At 35.4% G+C, this 14,262-nt stretch overlaps 1 protein-coding gene across 1 annotated transcript in view; it reads right to left on the bottom strand.

The window, feature by feature from the left end:
- The window catches only part of IRAG1 (inositol 1,4,5-triphosphate receptor associated 1), a 42,123-nt gene that overhangs the window by 1,927 nt on the left and 25,934 nt on the right, over positions 1-14,262 (bottom strand). The window contains exons 11-18 of the mRNA XM_009635397.2: positions 13,120-13,150; positions 11,877-12,017; positions 9,197-9,328; positions 8,304-8,445; positions 7,578-7,627; positions 5,568-5,675; positions 4,432-4,499; positions 811-930 (exon numbers count right to left, since the gene is read on the bottom strand). Of these exons, the coding sequence (XP_009633692.1) occupies positions 811-930; positions 4,432-4,499; positions 5,568-5,675; positions 7,578-7,627; positions 8,304-8,445; positions 9,197-9,328; positions 11,877-12,017; positions 13,120-13,150 (792 nt within the window). The remainder of the gene's footprint in view (positions 1-810; positions 931-4,431; positions 4,500-5,567; positions 5,676-7,577; positions 7,628-8,303; positions 8,446-9,196; positions 9,329-11,876; positions 12,018-13,119; positions 13,151-14,262) is intronic.

Genomic DNA, 14,262 nt, shown 5'->3' with positions numbered 1-14,262 from the left:
TAAACCACAAGTAGCAGTGTTACAGCACTTGGACAAGACTAAAAGCTAGTTAAAGACCACAAGTATGATGCACAGATAGCTACCATTCCTTAAGAGAGGATCATGTGAGAGCTCTGTTACCAAATTTATCTTGAAAAAGAGGTAGGTTATAGTCCTCAGCAGAGCACAGCTTTTGCCTGTTGTAAAGGAGATGGTAAGTATATCTCTATTTTTTCAGTCATTTTGAACACCCACTAGATGTTTTATTTTCCTGGACAATAAGCGCAAATCAATGCTAAAGATAGTTGGCTTGTTGGATTCTGCAGGAGAGGATCAAAATTTTTGTCTCACTCTTCACATAGTGCAAAGTTCTTTGCTTGACATTCAAAAACAGATCCTGAAGCTGTTAACTGCCCCAAAACATGCTGTGTAAAGCACTTTGTGACATAAGAAACATGAGTTTACTGCAAAACTTGATACCCACTCTTTACTCATTTCCATGTACAATTCTCAGAATAAACATTTTCGAAAGTTGTTTTGGATTATCCTATCATGAAGCCAAACACACCAAATCAACTCAGAATCTCAGATAGAACTGCTCTCCCACAGTTTGGCTAACATTAATAAAGGATGAAAGTGAACAGCTACAATGCAAATACAATGAGCGAAGCTCACTCGCATTGTTTCCCACATTGCTTCAATTATGACCATCTTCTAGGAGCTCATATCAATTATGTCCCTCATTTAGCATTTAAAAATACATTATAAAAAACATATGTCCTTATCTGGTAGCACATATTTACAGATTTATTTCACATAAAATATTCCCACCCTTTGTTATATGCTTCCTCTTCTATCTTGGCTTTAGTTTCAGGATTGATTTCTTCCAACCCACTCTGTGTTAGCACAGAAGTAGAGGTTTCACAATCAGGCTCTCCATTAGTCTTGCCACTGCCAAGACAAAAGAGACAGACAAATAGAAAATAACAGCACTGAAACATATTGTATTTGGAGTATGCTCTTGAACAAGAACAATCAGCACAATCAATTTTGTGCCTCTTGATTTTTCTTCTTTAACGAATATCGGAGAAATAAAATGTCTTTCAAAAGAAAAAAAAAATCAAACACTAAGCAAAATTTTAGTTTCAAAATGTTGTAATTTAAGAGCAGTAATTAATATGTTTCTAAGACATTTAAACTTGCATTTTGTTTCTTCTTAAAAAAGAAAAGAGCATTTGTTTCCTCATTTATCCATGGCATTTATTTGCTATTATTTCAAGTATTTCCCTCAACTTCCTAAAAATCATCTTAGAAATTGCAGCCTGGTACATCAGAGGAAAATAATAGAAACAATACCAAATATTAACAAAACATTTTTCTTATTTGCCTTTTAAGTACTCCTCTCTGCTGACTTCATACGCTGAACTGATGCACAGGTTAAAAAAATACAAACACATACATAGCTTTTGTCACTAAAACTTTTCTTAAGTAAAAGCTTTGAGCATTTAGCCTAAAGATAAGCCATTACATGTTGCTTGCTTTCTGCAGTGCTCACTTGTCCTTATTTATTTAAGTCTGGGACAAAGAGTTTAAGTGATTCAGACATGACTTAGTAAATCTATCAAAGCCAAGGTTTAATAACCTCAACAGTGGATCCCATGTCAGCTCCTAGAATCTAACCCTTTTTGTAGACCTTATTTTTCTGGCACTAAAATCATGGCAGGTTAATTCATCCTTATTGACACCATCTGTGGGCAATGGACTTTCTCTCAAGAAGTGATATTAACAGTAGACATTATTTTCACTTGGACTTCAAATGCATCATGACTATAAGTTTGAAGTGCTTAAATATACAAAACTCTGCTGAAGTATGTAATTTTACACTACTATAGCATCTGTCCTGTACGTACATAGTTATGCTCAAACTTGAATTTCAAGTTCTAATTCGGTTACTTAGTAACATGATTTATTTTCTTAAGATCCAGTAAGAAATATTGACAAGGATTTTCTTTTTTTTTGTGTTCCTCCAGAATTTCTGTACCATTTCAAAAGACAGTTTAAATCTTGCAGAGTTCTGGTTGAATTGTAACAAGTAGTGTTCACTGTTTTTGTTTTCCCAATTGTTTTGTATTTTCATTCTTGGTAAAGCACCAAGATAAGACAAACACATAAGATAAATTTTGTTCTGCTTCAGCACTTATCTAAAATACACACAAATCAATATTCTGTACTGACACGAGGTCTACATAATATATAGCTTTTAATTTGCATGTTTAAAGCATCCTAACAAACTTCAATTTAAATTAGTATTGCAGATATTTTATTGTGACACTGCAAACAGTCTAAATGACCTAAGTAGTAGTAACAACAAAAAGCAACATGATGTTTTAGTAAGTTTTAGTTCTGAAACACCAGCAAGCAACTTCCTTAGAATGTGCAACATTTCCTGAGAGATAAATATGTGGAAAGGTGCTTGACGATTTTTTTATTTTAGCTTTCTAAGCTAATTATATATATGAATAAAGTATATACACACACACAGGTTTGCAAATGCAACAGTACCTGTATCCATAACCGTAACTGTTTACAAAGACCTTGTAGAACAGCTTGAGTATGCCTTCTGTTCTCACCCCAGTCTCACATGTTTTCATAATGCCCATCTTTGTATTCTATTACTGCAGAAGCTTTATGTTTCAAGGACGTTTATAAAATTAAATTATGTGTCTACATGAATTTCAACTGGAAGAAATTAAAAGTTCTTTCCAGTAATGTGTAGATGCACATGCTTTCCAGCAGAGCAACTCTTTGCTTTCCTTGTCCATATAACTATTATTTTGCTCCAAAAGTAATACTATTTAAACCCATGGAACGACTCATGGAACCATTATGGAAAATGGATAACAACATGTCCTGGTTTAACCCCAGCTGGCAGCTAAGCACCACACAGCCGCTCGCTCACTCCCCCTGCCCAGTGGGATGGGGGAAAGAGATTCAGAAGAGTAAAATTGACAAGACTTGTGGGTTGATATAAAGACAGTTTAATAGGTAGAGCAAAAGCTGTGCATACAATCAAAGCAAACCAAGGCATTCATTCCCTACTTCTCATGGGTAGGCAGCGATCAGCAATCTCCAGGAAAGCAGGGCTCCATCATGCGTAATGGTGACAAAACGCCATCACTCTGAACATTCCCCCTTTCCTTCTTCTCCCAGCTTTATATACTGAGCATGATGTCATATGGTATGGAATACCCCTATAGCCAGTTGGGGTCAGCTGTCCCGGCTGACCCCCCTCCCAACTTCTTGTGTCCGCCTGCAGCCTCCTCACTGGTGGGGTGGGGTGAGAAGCAGAAAAGGCCTTGGCTCTGTGTAAGCACTTCTCAGCAATAACAAAAAGATCCCTGTATTATCAACACTGCTTCCAGCACAAAACCGAAACAGAGCCCCATACTCACTACTGTGAAGAAAATTAACTCTCTCCCATCCAAAACCAGCACACAACAGTACACCTAAATCCAGCCAGGACATCTACACTAATGGTAGATAATACAGAGTCAAAAGGGCAAATGTTTTGATGAAAAATACTTTTGCAATTTATAGGTACTAGAAGAATATAGATATTGAAGTATTTGCCAAGCTGAAAAACAATCTCTATTTTTTAATTTTAAGATACAAACTTCTCTGACAGAACTAAAATCTCAGGTTGTTAAAACTAAAATCTCAAACCTAATTCTTTAGCTTAGCCAAAAGTTCAATTAATTTTTTACTAAAAAAAAAAAAGAATTACTACTCAATTTCATCGTTGTTTTGACTTCTGTGAAATTTTTATTATCTATTATTATGATAAATTATACTTTTGAATTTTGTATACTTATGGTTATTCATATAAATTTAAAAACCTACTTGACACTGGATATCATAGTATTTCAAAATATGATTTTTACCAGCTGGCCACATGTGGAAAAGGCAAGGGCAGAACACAAACTTCTATTACTGGGATAGTCAAGTTACGGAACATTCATACCCCGGGTTGCTTATGGCCAGCTTTAGATACGGAATTAGTTTGTTCCAGGAAATATATTTAAAAAAAAAAAAGCCACATGCATTGTATGTAATACTCTTTGTTTTGTCAAGTTCTGAAGGCAGACCTACTCTAACGTGTACATGTATAATCTTCTGCTGCTGCTGTTTTACTTGATGAGTTCTAATGATCACAACAGGCTCTGTTTAGTTTTGAGATACTGCTTGTAAACTCTTTGAACATGAAAAGAACAATATGATGGTGACACAGCAAAATACAGTTACCAGATTGTGAATCAACCTAAGCCAATATTGTGTCATTGATTTCAATACCTTATGGCTTGGTATAACTTCTGTTAGGAAAGATAGAAATTACATAATTTTCATTTCATGCTAGGATTTAATAGGTAATGAGATGACCTACAGAAAACTCACTTTTCTAAAAGTGCAGGCAGAACAGGAGTAGATGTTAGATTGCTCCTTCCATTACTAGGTGATTCAGACTGTAAGTGAAAAACAGCAATAAATGTTACATCCATTAATTCATTTCAAATGAGTCTTCAGTAAAATGACAAATTCAATGTGTTGCTTAGGTTTTCTTCCCACACCAAATTACTCCCACTAACCACAGTAAACAACAGGCTTGGACACCAAGAACTTTCTGCGACCTTCCTTTCTACCTTGCTTATTTTTTCCAAGAAAAGTCCTAATTCTTCATGTATTGATCACTGAATAGTAAAATTACTTTATGGCTTCTCTCCATATTATCCTAGCAACATCAATTTGTTAGCAAAGTTCTCAATGGAAAATTTTAAACAAAAAAAAATCATAATAAATAATGGTAAATAAACACATTTGGATCCTAAAGCAATTGACTCTGAGTACATAATAACTAAATTTCACAGATTGTTTTCTTAAAACTAAAATGAATTTAGCTTCTCAGTAACACCCCTCATTTAAATAGCCCTACATTTTTAACAGAAAACTGCATGCTTTTCAGGTTACTTGCCATCTTAGCTCACCTCTGAACAGTTGGTATATCTTGCAGTTTTCCTCCAGAGCATTCATATAGATTTATTAGGTTCAGATTAGGTTCTCATTTAATTTACTAAAGTTTTATAAACAAAAAATCAAGGCAAAGGTTGATAGCTCCACTAATCCCAGATCGTCACAGAACTTCTAAATTTGTACCAAATACATTTCTGTACATTGATTACACACTTTACTATTTAGCGGACTTTTTGGCAATGAAGAACAGTAGACCAATCATTTACATGGATTCTCGTTAAATCTCTCCTACAGTGGACAACTATTTTTACCACTTCTTTCCAATATGTTACTACAGATTAAAAGGCAAATTACCTCAACTAATGTCTAATGCCTCTGAATCACCAGCTAGCCCTATTCAACTCTGTGCCCAAAGTGATCATTTATGGAGGTAGATTCTGAAGGCATAGGTCCCTTAAACAACAGGAATTACTGTTGTCCATCATCCTCACTAGGATGGAGTCAGAATAAATTAAATAAATGAAAGTGTTTACATTTTTTAGGAACTATGTGGGGTTACTTACCAGGGATGGCATTGAAGTTATAGGTGAAGCTGTTGATGACTGACCAGGAATGTTTAAGGAGTTAAATTTAGGAACAACAGCAACACTGACTCTCCTCCGAGGCATATTCTGTGACAAACAACATTTTTTTTTTCTATCATACAACAAGATAGGCTGAAGAATAAACCTACAAGTTAATGGGTGTGGCAAAGATGTAGGTCCTTTAGGGGAAAGGAGAGTTGGGAACAAAATTAAGATAAATGGCTACTAGGGCTGTGTTTTTCCCCAAAAGGTCTGTCTTGAACGGCAAGTGCCTAGTGTGAAATGAGGTGTTGCAAGGGGATGCTACTTTTTTCCCTGCCACACTGAAAGCCCAGTAGTCCAAGTCACACAACAGATATGTTCTGAGCTGTTATTGTCAGCTCTTACCAGAGGCTATTATCTTTGGTTAAACCAGATGTATAAAGATACTGGGAAAAGTGCCAGCATCACAATGACTGGAAAATAACGAAGTTACACATGAAACTCTTCTTTTGCTATGTACCCATTACAATATGCTGTACTCACTATGATATATTAATTATTTCTAAACCTACAAATTATAACTTAGAGAAACAATCGTTTCCTCTGCAAAAGAACAGAGCCTTCTCCCACACCCTTGAGTTGTTAGATATCTATCTGGCATCATGTGACAATGCTTACATTTCCCAAAGACCATGGGAATTCTTTCTATGATAAACACATGCTAGCTTTACACAATATATTCTAGCTCAAGTATAGATCATACAAATTTTTGCTGTCATTAGTTAAGTAGCCAAATACTTCATCCTACTGTATACACCTAGTGAAATCTCTGCTCCCCACTGAGTAGAAAATCCAAGGACATATAGTGCATATCCAAACACTTCTAAGATTCTGCTCTAGATAACTTTACAGGAAAGGAGTTAAACACAGATTTAATAAATATATAGGAGGAGTCACCTACTCGATGATTCTGGTTCTAGACAAAATCAACTATACCTTTTCATTAATGACAGAGCTTTATTGCATGTGCTCCTGAAAAACTATACCAGAGAGTCTACAGCCATGTTAGGCAGTCCATTCTAATGTTTTGGGGGTTCCACCCCTTTATTATTTTGATTTGTCATTGTCAAATTTCATCTTGTTTTGTGACTTCTGCTTCAACTTATCTGGTTCTCATTCTGAAATCCAGTCATGCCTGCAGATGTCTGTGCTCTAATTATTTCTATTCAACACTCAGAGGTGGCAGGAATAAACTGAAGAACTACAACCCAAGCAAATAGAAGTGTGAAAAGAAATAGTAAACTTAATATAACTCCCCTGACTACCATATTTCATAACTGTCACATTGGGATTTAGCTCTCTCAAATCACTGGTTGTTTTCGTAAGTTTTGTAATAAACTTGCTCTCTAACACTTGGAAATATTGCAGGAATGGAACATTGGCCATGTTATAGTTGTTAATTAGTCAAGGCAAAGCAACCTGAGATAATCTCTCACTCTGAATGCTTTGTCAAACCAAACAAGATATTCTGATGCCAACTGAAAAATGAGCCCCACTTAAAAATAGCTGTTCACATCTAAGGTACTCTGAACATAATATCATTCTTAAGATAATGAAAATGGTGTGATCATTGAATCCCTAATCATATAGTAAGTTTTGATCCAATGCTCAGCTTCCTCAATGAAGAACTAGAATAAAGCAGAAGACATAAGCCATTCTCTGGAGCACAGGTATGCGGTCTAGAATACAATTGTTCTTTAATAAGTAGGTCCCTTTATTATTTATAGCTTCACAGCAAGCACTATCATTGTTGCAAGCATTATCATTATTGTAGAGTCATTCTTAATCATGTATCCAAAATTACAAAGCATTTGCACTCAACTACATGATCAATATTGGGAATTTACCGGCACTATATTTTGAACACAGCTTATAAAAATGAATGCATGTAGACAGAAATTTCACTACATACAATGTTCACTTCATTTCTTTATATTGTAGAAATACCTTTCCAACAGTAAGAGACATGGATCTAGATGAACGAGGTACTCCATCTTCTGCATAAAAACAGTAGATAAAGAACAGTCAGACTACATGAGTATCCGTAAGTAATATTAATAGAGCCCTTGCTTGTATTTCAAACTCAGATATAGTATATTTATATAACGTTTGTAGTGACTACATATTTATCTGTCATACAATTCTGGTCTCAATTACACCTACAGAAGAAATTTGAAATAATTGCAAAAAATACAACATCACTATCTTTATTGAGATCAGGCAAAAGCCTACTATTGGCCTCCATACCCAAGTTTTTGCAAGAGAAAATACTCATGTTTCAGTTTCCAAACTAGGAAAAAGTTGCCAAAAGAAAAAAATTATTTTTTTAATAATGAAGTTTTGCCATCGTCTGTCATCTTAGAGGTAGTTGCATTAAAACTGTGCAAGCTATGTATATGTGCAAGAGGCCAATGAGAATGTGATTGGATCTCACCAGAATTTTGTAAGTGATAGTGATTTTAAATTACTGTACTATAGCATTAAGTATGGCTTATATGAAATACTTTAACTGTTAAAACTTTTTGAAATCTACTCCTGTAGATCAGAACTTCATGAACAGGTTTCACAATACTTGACTTCTTACTATTAATAGCACCAGACACCTCTCTGTATAGCAAAACAAGACAAACCCTTAATTTTTTTTTTTTTTTTTTTTTTTTTTTTTTTTTTTACCAGATGCACCATAGCTTCTGCTAGAATTCTGATTGGCAAGTTTCTTGAACTCCATTAGTTCAGCATGATCCTTTTCATACGTTCTTTTCAGATTTTCCACATACTGCATCATTACTTCAGTTGCCTTTGACATACGCTTCTCCTAAGGAAGAAAAGAGAGAATACTTAGGTAACCTCTACACTTCTCAAACAAATCATACATTCCCTGTCAGGGCTAAACCTGGAATAGTTGTTCCTAAAGAAATATCTGTGCCTCCATGACTGAGAATTCTGAAGCAAATTAGAACACAAATGCACATGCATTCACATGTATCCACAGAATATCATAATTTATTTTGTCATATATTTATACAGTCTGCCTGTGTGCCTATCTTATTAGTTATGTGGCATATATACATTTGTTTTCAAACCCTTGAAAGGCTCAGTCACCGGCATCAGTATAGTTACTTTAGTGGGCAGAGACAACAGTATTGAATCTGGGAAGGTTTTGCTGCATTCTCATTTATACTTGCTCTGTTCTTACACCTTCTATAGTTTTCTGACTAAGCTATTGCCAAAGGCACGTTACTGAACTAGATGAGCTTTTTGACCCAGATAAGTTTTCTTATTTATGCTGCACTGATTTTAAACACATTTCTTGTGATCCAGCTATAGTTCTGAATAATATATATGCTGCTATTGCACAGATCTTGAATAGCTTAACGGGTAATCGTCTGTTTGAATGCTATTTCCAGACTGTCATAGTGTCTTATCTGACACTACAATAAATGTCTTTAATCTGTCGCAATGGCAACAAAATTCAAAGGGCTAACATAACCTCCAGCTATGGCTGAAAAAGAGAAAGAATGCACATATGCAGCCAGAATACGTGTTAGACACCAGGATGTTCTTACCTGGCGAATGGCTCCAACCATCTCAGCACGACTAGACAGTCTAGCAGCTAAACGCCGCAGAACAGCAATATCCTCCAAAAGCTTCTGGTAAGCTTCTCTGTGTTCATAGTGATGCCATAAGTGAGCTGAAGACTGAAGTGAAAACACAGAAGCTTTATTGTCATGTCTTGCCACTTTTAGGTCAGATGAAGTAGCTTGAGCCACAGAAGCAGGGTAGACATGTCTAGACAGAACTACATATGGACAAGTTAGCCCCAGAGGAGTGCCATCACTACCACCAGAGATAACCTAGTGAGTGCTGCTGCTTTTTCAGAATGGTGCTTCACTGCATACTGCAGGCACACCTTTTGAGGAGTTAAAAAGGGCTAAGCACATTTGCAATACTTTTTCTTTTGAAATGAATGATGAATCATGCCTAGCTACCTATGCATTTTACAAATGCCCATCTTATTTGAACTAGTACATAAAAATGATTGCCAAAACACAAGGAACATTCTAATTCACTGGGCACAAGGTGCTAAGGTGGCTATTTATGTTCTTTCAATCCCATGGTACTTCACTTAATTAGAAAGTAAGATATTATAGTCTCAATAATTCCAAATGTAAAAGAGTAATCAAAGCCAGTATAGCCTGTAAACCAAATGGCACTTGCAATCTCTTAACCATTTTTGTCAATCAATACACACATTTATGCACTGGATTAATATTGTCACTTTAATAACTCAGATTAATACTGAAAAGCACTGAAGCATATTCATTTCTTCAGATTAGTTACCAAAAGCAGGAGAGAATTTGGATGTTTTATTAGCCAAAGCCTTAGTGAATACCTCTTTAATGAATGAGTTTTCTGTTCACAGAAACATTTGATACGAGAAAGGCTGATACAGTTTGTTCAGACTTACAGGCAGACTTTATGATGCTGGATGATCCTTACATTCTTAAAGTGCATTTTCAGGATGCACCAGTTTTGGCATTGAGGTTTTCTTAAGTAATTAATCACTGTGTTGGTGTTCACACAGTTCTCCCTCTGACTAGCTACATTGTGCCCTAGTTCTCTGCAACCTCTCACTTGTATTACTGCAAAAGGAAGTCAACACACTGAAACGATCTGCATGAAAAGAATAACCTCTCCTCCTCCTCTTCTTCTCCCCCCCTTCAAAAGAACAGAGTGATGTGCCATAACTTTTTGGGTAGAGTAATTTGAGAAATTGCATTTGTAGTGCAAACCTTTGGTGTAGAAACACAGGCAGGATACCGATGAACTTGGCACAATGACAATTGCAACAACAAAAATTTCTTAAACTTATTTATCCCTGAAGCTAGTGTGATAACAAGTTGCAGCTGAAATTTGACTGCAAGACCCAAGAAGGCATAAGGGAATCTGTTTCAGAAAAACATGCACACAATTTCAGATTTTCAAGTTTTTCTTGGCAACTGTAACTTGCTTATTTTCTTGAACAAACCTGAAGTTCATTTAAATCAGCTTTCTCTTGAAGTTGGGTTTTTGAATAAAACATCACTTATGACAAGACTGATAAAAAAACCAAAGACTGGTAAAAATGTCATTGAGCCATATAACATGTGCCTGTCCTACAGAAATTAAGATAACCTCCCACTGAGATTGGAACAAGTCTAGGTCTAATATGATACAGATTATATAGAAGCCATCACTTCATTTAGTTGTTTGGTAGTTTATTCCATTGTATAGAACAAAAGCTTTCATATGAAAGTAGCAGTTTCCACTTTGTTATAAATTACATAGAGAAGCTTGCGAAAGCCGGACTGTAGCGTGTGAACTGCACAAAGGAGGAAAAAGCTAATCACAACTGTCCCATGCTGACAAAACGGTCCTTGGTGCCCAATTAGGGATTCTTAACAGAAATACATGCCAAATCTAAAAGACTAATTGTTTGCAGCTTTAAGAGGCCTTACACTAGTTGTAAAAATGTGAATGTATACAAAATATTATAAGTAGTAAACCCTGGAGATTTAATAGGTTGTTTCTGCTTGTTCTTTAAACAAAGAGCAGAGGGAAGGGCAGCAAAAGGTTCAAAACTTTTTTTTCTCCCAGGAACAATTCATCTGGAAAAGCAGATTTGAAATTCCAGATGAAAAGATGTAAATACCACTATGGTTTTTTAATCGTGTCCTTTCAGCAGCATAGTATCTAAGCATTCCTTTCTCTTTTGCACAAAAAACATGAACAGCACGTAAGTTGACACAGAGATGTATTTGTCATTTCAGCTCAAAAATCCAGAGAAAGCTGGCAAGAAGGACTGAAAACTACTGCTGATAAAAGAACATCAGGGACAACTGGAATGAAAATATATTCAGGCCCATAACCTGATCCTGGGATTGCATGTATTCCTTAAGTAATCCTCACTGTTCCCTTTCCTACACTGCCTTCTATTATCTGCAAATTCATAGTATTTATTTCTGAAATCTGTTAGAAGTAGGGCAACATCCTCTATGCATTTCCAGCAGTGGTGGCCCACTCTGGCAGAAAGTGCTCTCTTGTGTAGAGTGGTAGGCAGCTTACAGTAAGGAGCTTGTGCAATAGAAAATGAAGTTTTGGGGCTGAATTTACAATAGGTATAAGCAAGCATAGCCACACACATTTCAAATGTGTGTGCACTTTCATGTACTCTACAGTTCGGAAGAAGAATTATTGTTTGCTTACCGTAATGGCTGCTTTAAAGTTTTCCAGTTCCTTCTCAGCATTCTCTTCAGTAAGATTTCTCTCTCTCTCTGCTTGGTTAATTCTAGATTCCAAGGTATAACTATCATTTCTAAAGGCCAAGGAAAGTTGTACAAATACATTCTGTTTGGATTAAAAAAGGTATTTTAAAATAAGTGTCACAGTAATGTAACTGCCAGTAAAAACTTATGAACAAGGTATGTTTAACAAACTCTGGTGCTTAAATAAGAATTGAAACAGAAAATTGAAAATACTTTTTTAAATCAGTTTGTTTCAAAAATCACTTGTCTCTACTTCCTTTATAATGTGAATAAATGTGTTGCTACCTCTTTTCCTGAATGTTTTTCTGGGAGATCGGTAGAGCAGAGAGACAATGAAGGAAGTAGCCTACCAGAAGTATCAGAATCACAATGGAGCTGTTTTCTAGCTGGACTTCCTCCAAGGGTCCCCAAGGTTTTTAAACAGATACTCTGTGCAGAGGAAGTCCAGGGATGAGCTCACTATTAGCATTGTTTTACCTAAGGGATAAACACCTACCACTGAAGCCAGCAAAGGATTAAGTGCTAACATTTTCGTTGTCTTGCACCCTGCTTTTAAAGATGGTTTTTTCTTTACCAGATGCACTGTTTCTTAGGATTAATACTCTGCAGAGTACAAGGCACCAACAGTTCCATTACATTGGAACTATGTAAATAAATATATTTTTCTTGACTGGTATGAAAAAAAAAAAAAAAAAAAAAAAAAAAAGCCAGCAAGCTAGAGAGCAACCTATAAAAAAAAAAATTATTGACTTGAACTGAAAAAGGAAAATTACATAAACTAACTGCAAAGTATCAAAAAACTGCACCAAAGCTCCTATTTGCCAATACAAAAATGCAGTTTAACTAATTTAGTTTCTGGTCTCATTTAATCTCATTTTTTTTACTACTTTAAGTATATAATAATAATTTCCAAAAATGAATGCATATTTTATTATGAAGAATACACAAACAAGTGTTTTGCTTCTTCCTACTTTAAGTCTTTCTATAGTTTATATTGCCGGGAACAATTTCCCATATTTCATAAAATAGTTATTTTAATTGAGCTCAATATTTTTTTTTTCCTGAGAATTATTTTTTGGAAAAGAAAATCCCATTACCTTGTTCTAATAACCACACTTAGACTTAGAGTAACCCCTTACAATTGAGGCATATGTCTAAAATAATGAGTATAAGAACCTACTTACCTCAACCTCTTTTTCAGTAAGTGGAGGGGAGCTAGAAATAAAAGAAGAAAATTCTTTCAGTGAAACCAGTATTTGATTAATTCAATTTTACTTGTTATGGCTAAACACCATGTTTGGTTTTTTTTTTTTTTAAAGCAACAGCACAGTAACACCTGAGTACTGACAAACCCCAAAGTTTCTGGCAATTGCAGATACTGTTATCTGCACTACATTGTGATAAATTGCGAGTACGAGAGCAAGACAGACATTACCCTTTTGGAGCTGTGGGTGCCTAAACACGCTATACTTTGGATTATTATCTTTATGTGTTTCCCTTCTGTTAACAGTTGAAACCTCATGATGATCACAGATAACCACACATGGGCAGAATTCAAAACCCAGCTCACTGTATACTGAACTATCCTGTTTGGGCTGCTAATTTTGTTAGAAATTAGCTAACAATGATTCTGACCATGGCAAAATATACATTTGAGTTTTATGGGTTTTCTACCACAAGAATGATTACTGACTAACAAAAATTAGAAAAAGTTACCAAAATGCAGGTTCATAGAATACTATAAAAGAAATGACATAGACAACATTATATTGCAATATCTCATTTAAAGGCAGTCATCCCATGGGTTTGAATTTACAGGTTCTTATTCCCTGTAATTGTTCCAAAACATCAGAGCGTTATTCAGTTTTATGCAAGTGGATAGACACAAAAAACACCAACAGGAGCTATATATACAAGTTCTAGTGGATGCCAGTGACAGGAGTTGTGGTTGACATACCCGTCATGCATTGTGCAGACATGATACTTTCAGAAAACTAAAATATTATTATAATATTCATTGCACCATTAATCCCAAATATAAATGCATCTGGCATTAATAAGCAGCAGATTTTTCTTGTTGGGTAGAATAATGTTGATACTTACAGTATTGACTGGAAGAAGGGAGGCCAGTATGTGCCCTGTTTTAGAAAACCATTTCGTGTCTTAAGTATTCGTATTCATATTACTTATTGTTATTCTAGGAGGAAGCCTACTAGAAGGAGTAGTCCTTCTAGAAGGAAGTTCAAGCATCCGTATGTCTTATATAACACAGGACAAAATGATCAAGTTTGTGTTTTTTCTTTGGCTAGGAACATTCTGAGAGATTT

This window comes from Egretta garzetta, unplaced genomic scaffold (assembly GCF_000687185.1).
Source record: "Egretta garzetta isolate BGI_Z169 unplaced genomic scaffold, ASM68718v1 scaffold133, whole genome shotgun sequence".
In the NCBI taxonomy this organism is placed as follows: domain Eukaryota; kingdom Metazoa; phylum Chordata; class Aves; order Pelecaniformes; family Ardeidae; genus Egretta; species Egretta garzetta.
Note: the sequence above shows the minus strand (reverse complement) of the source record. Positions and strands in the feature narration are given on the sequence as shown.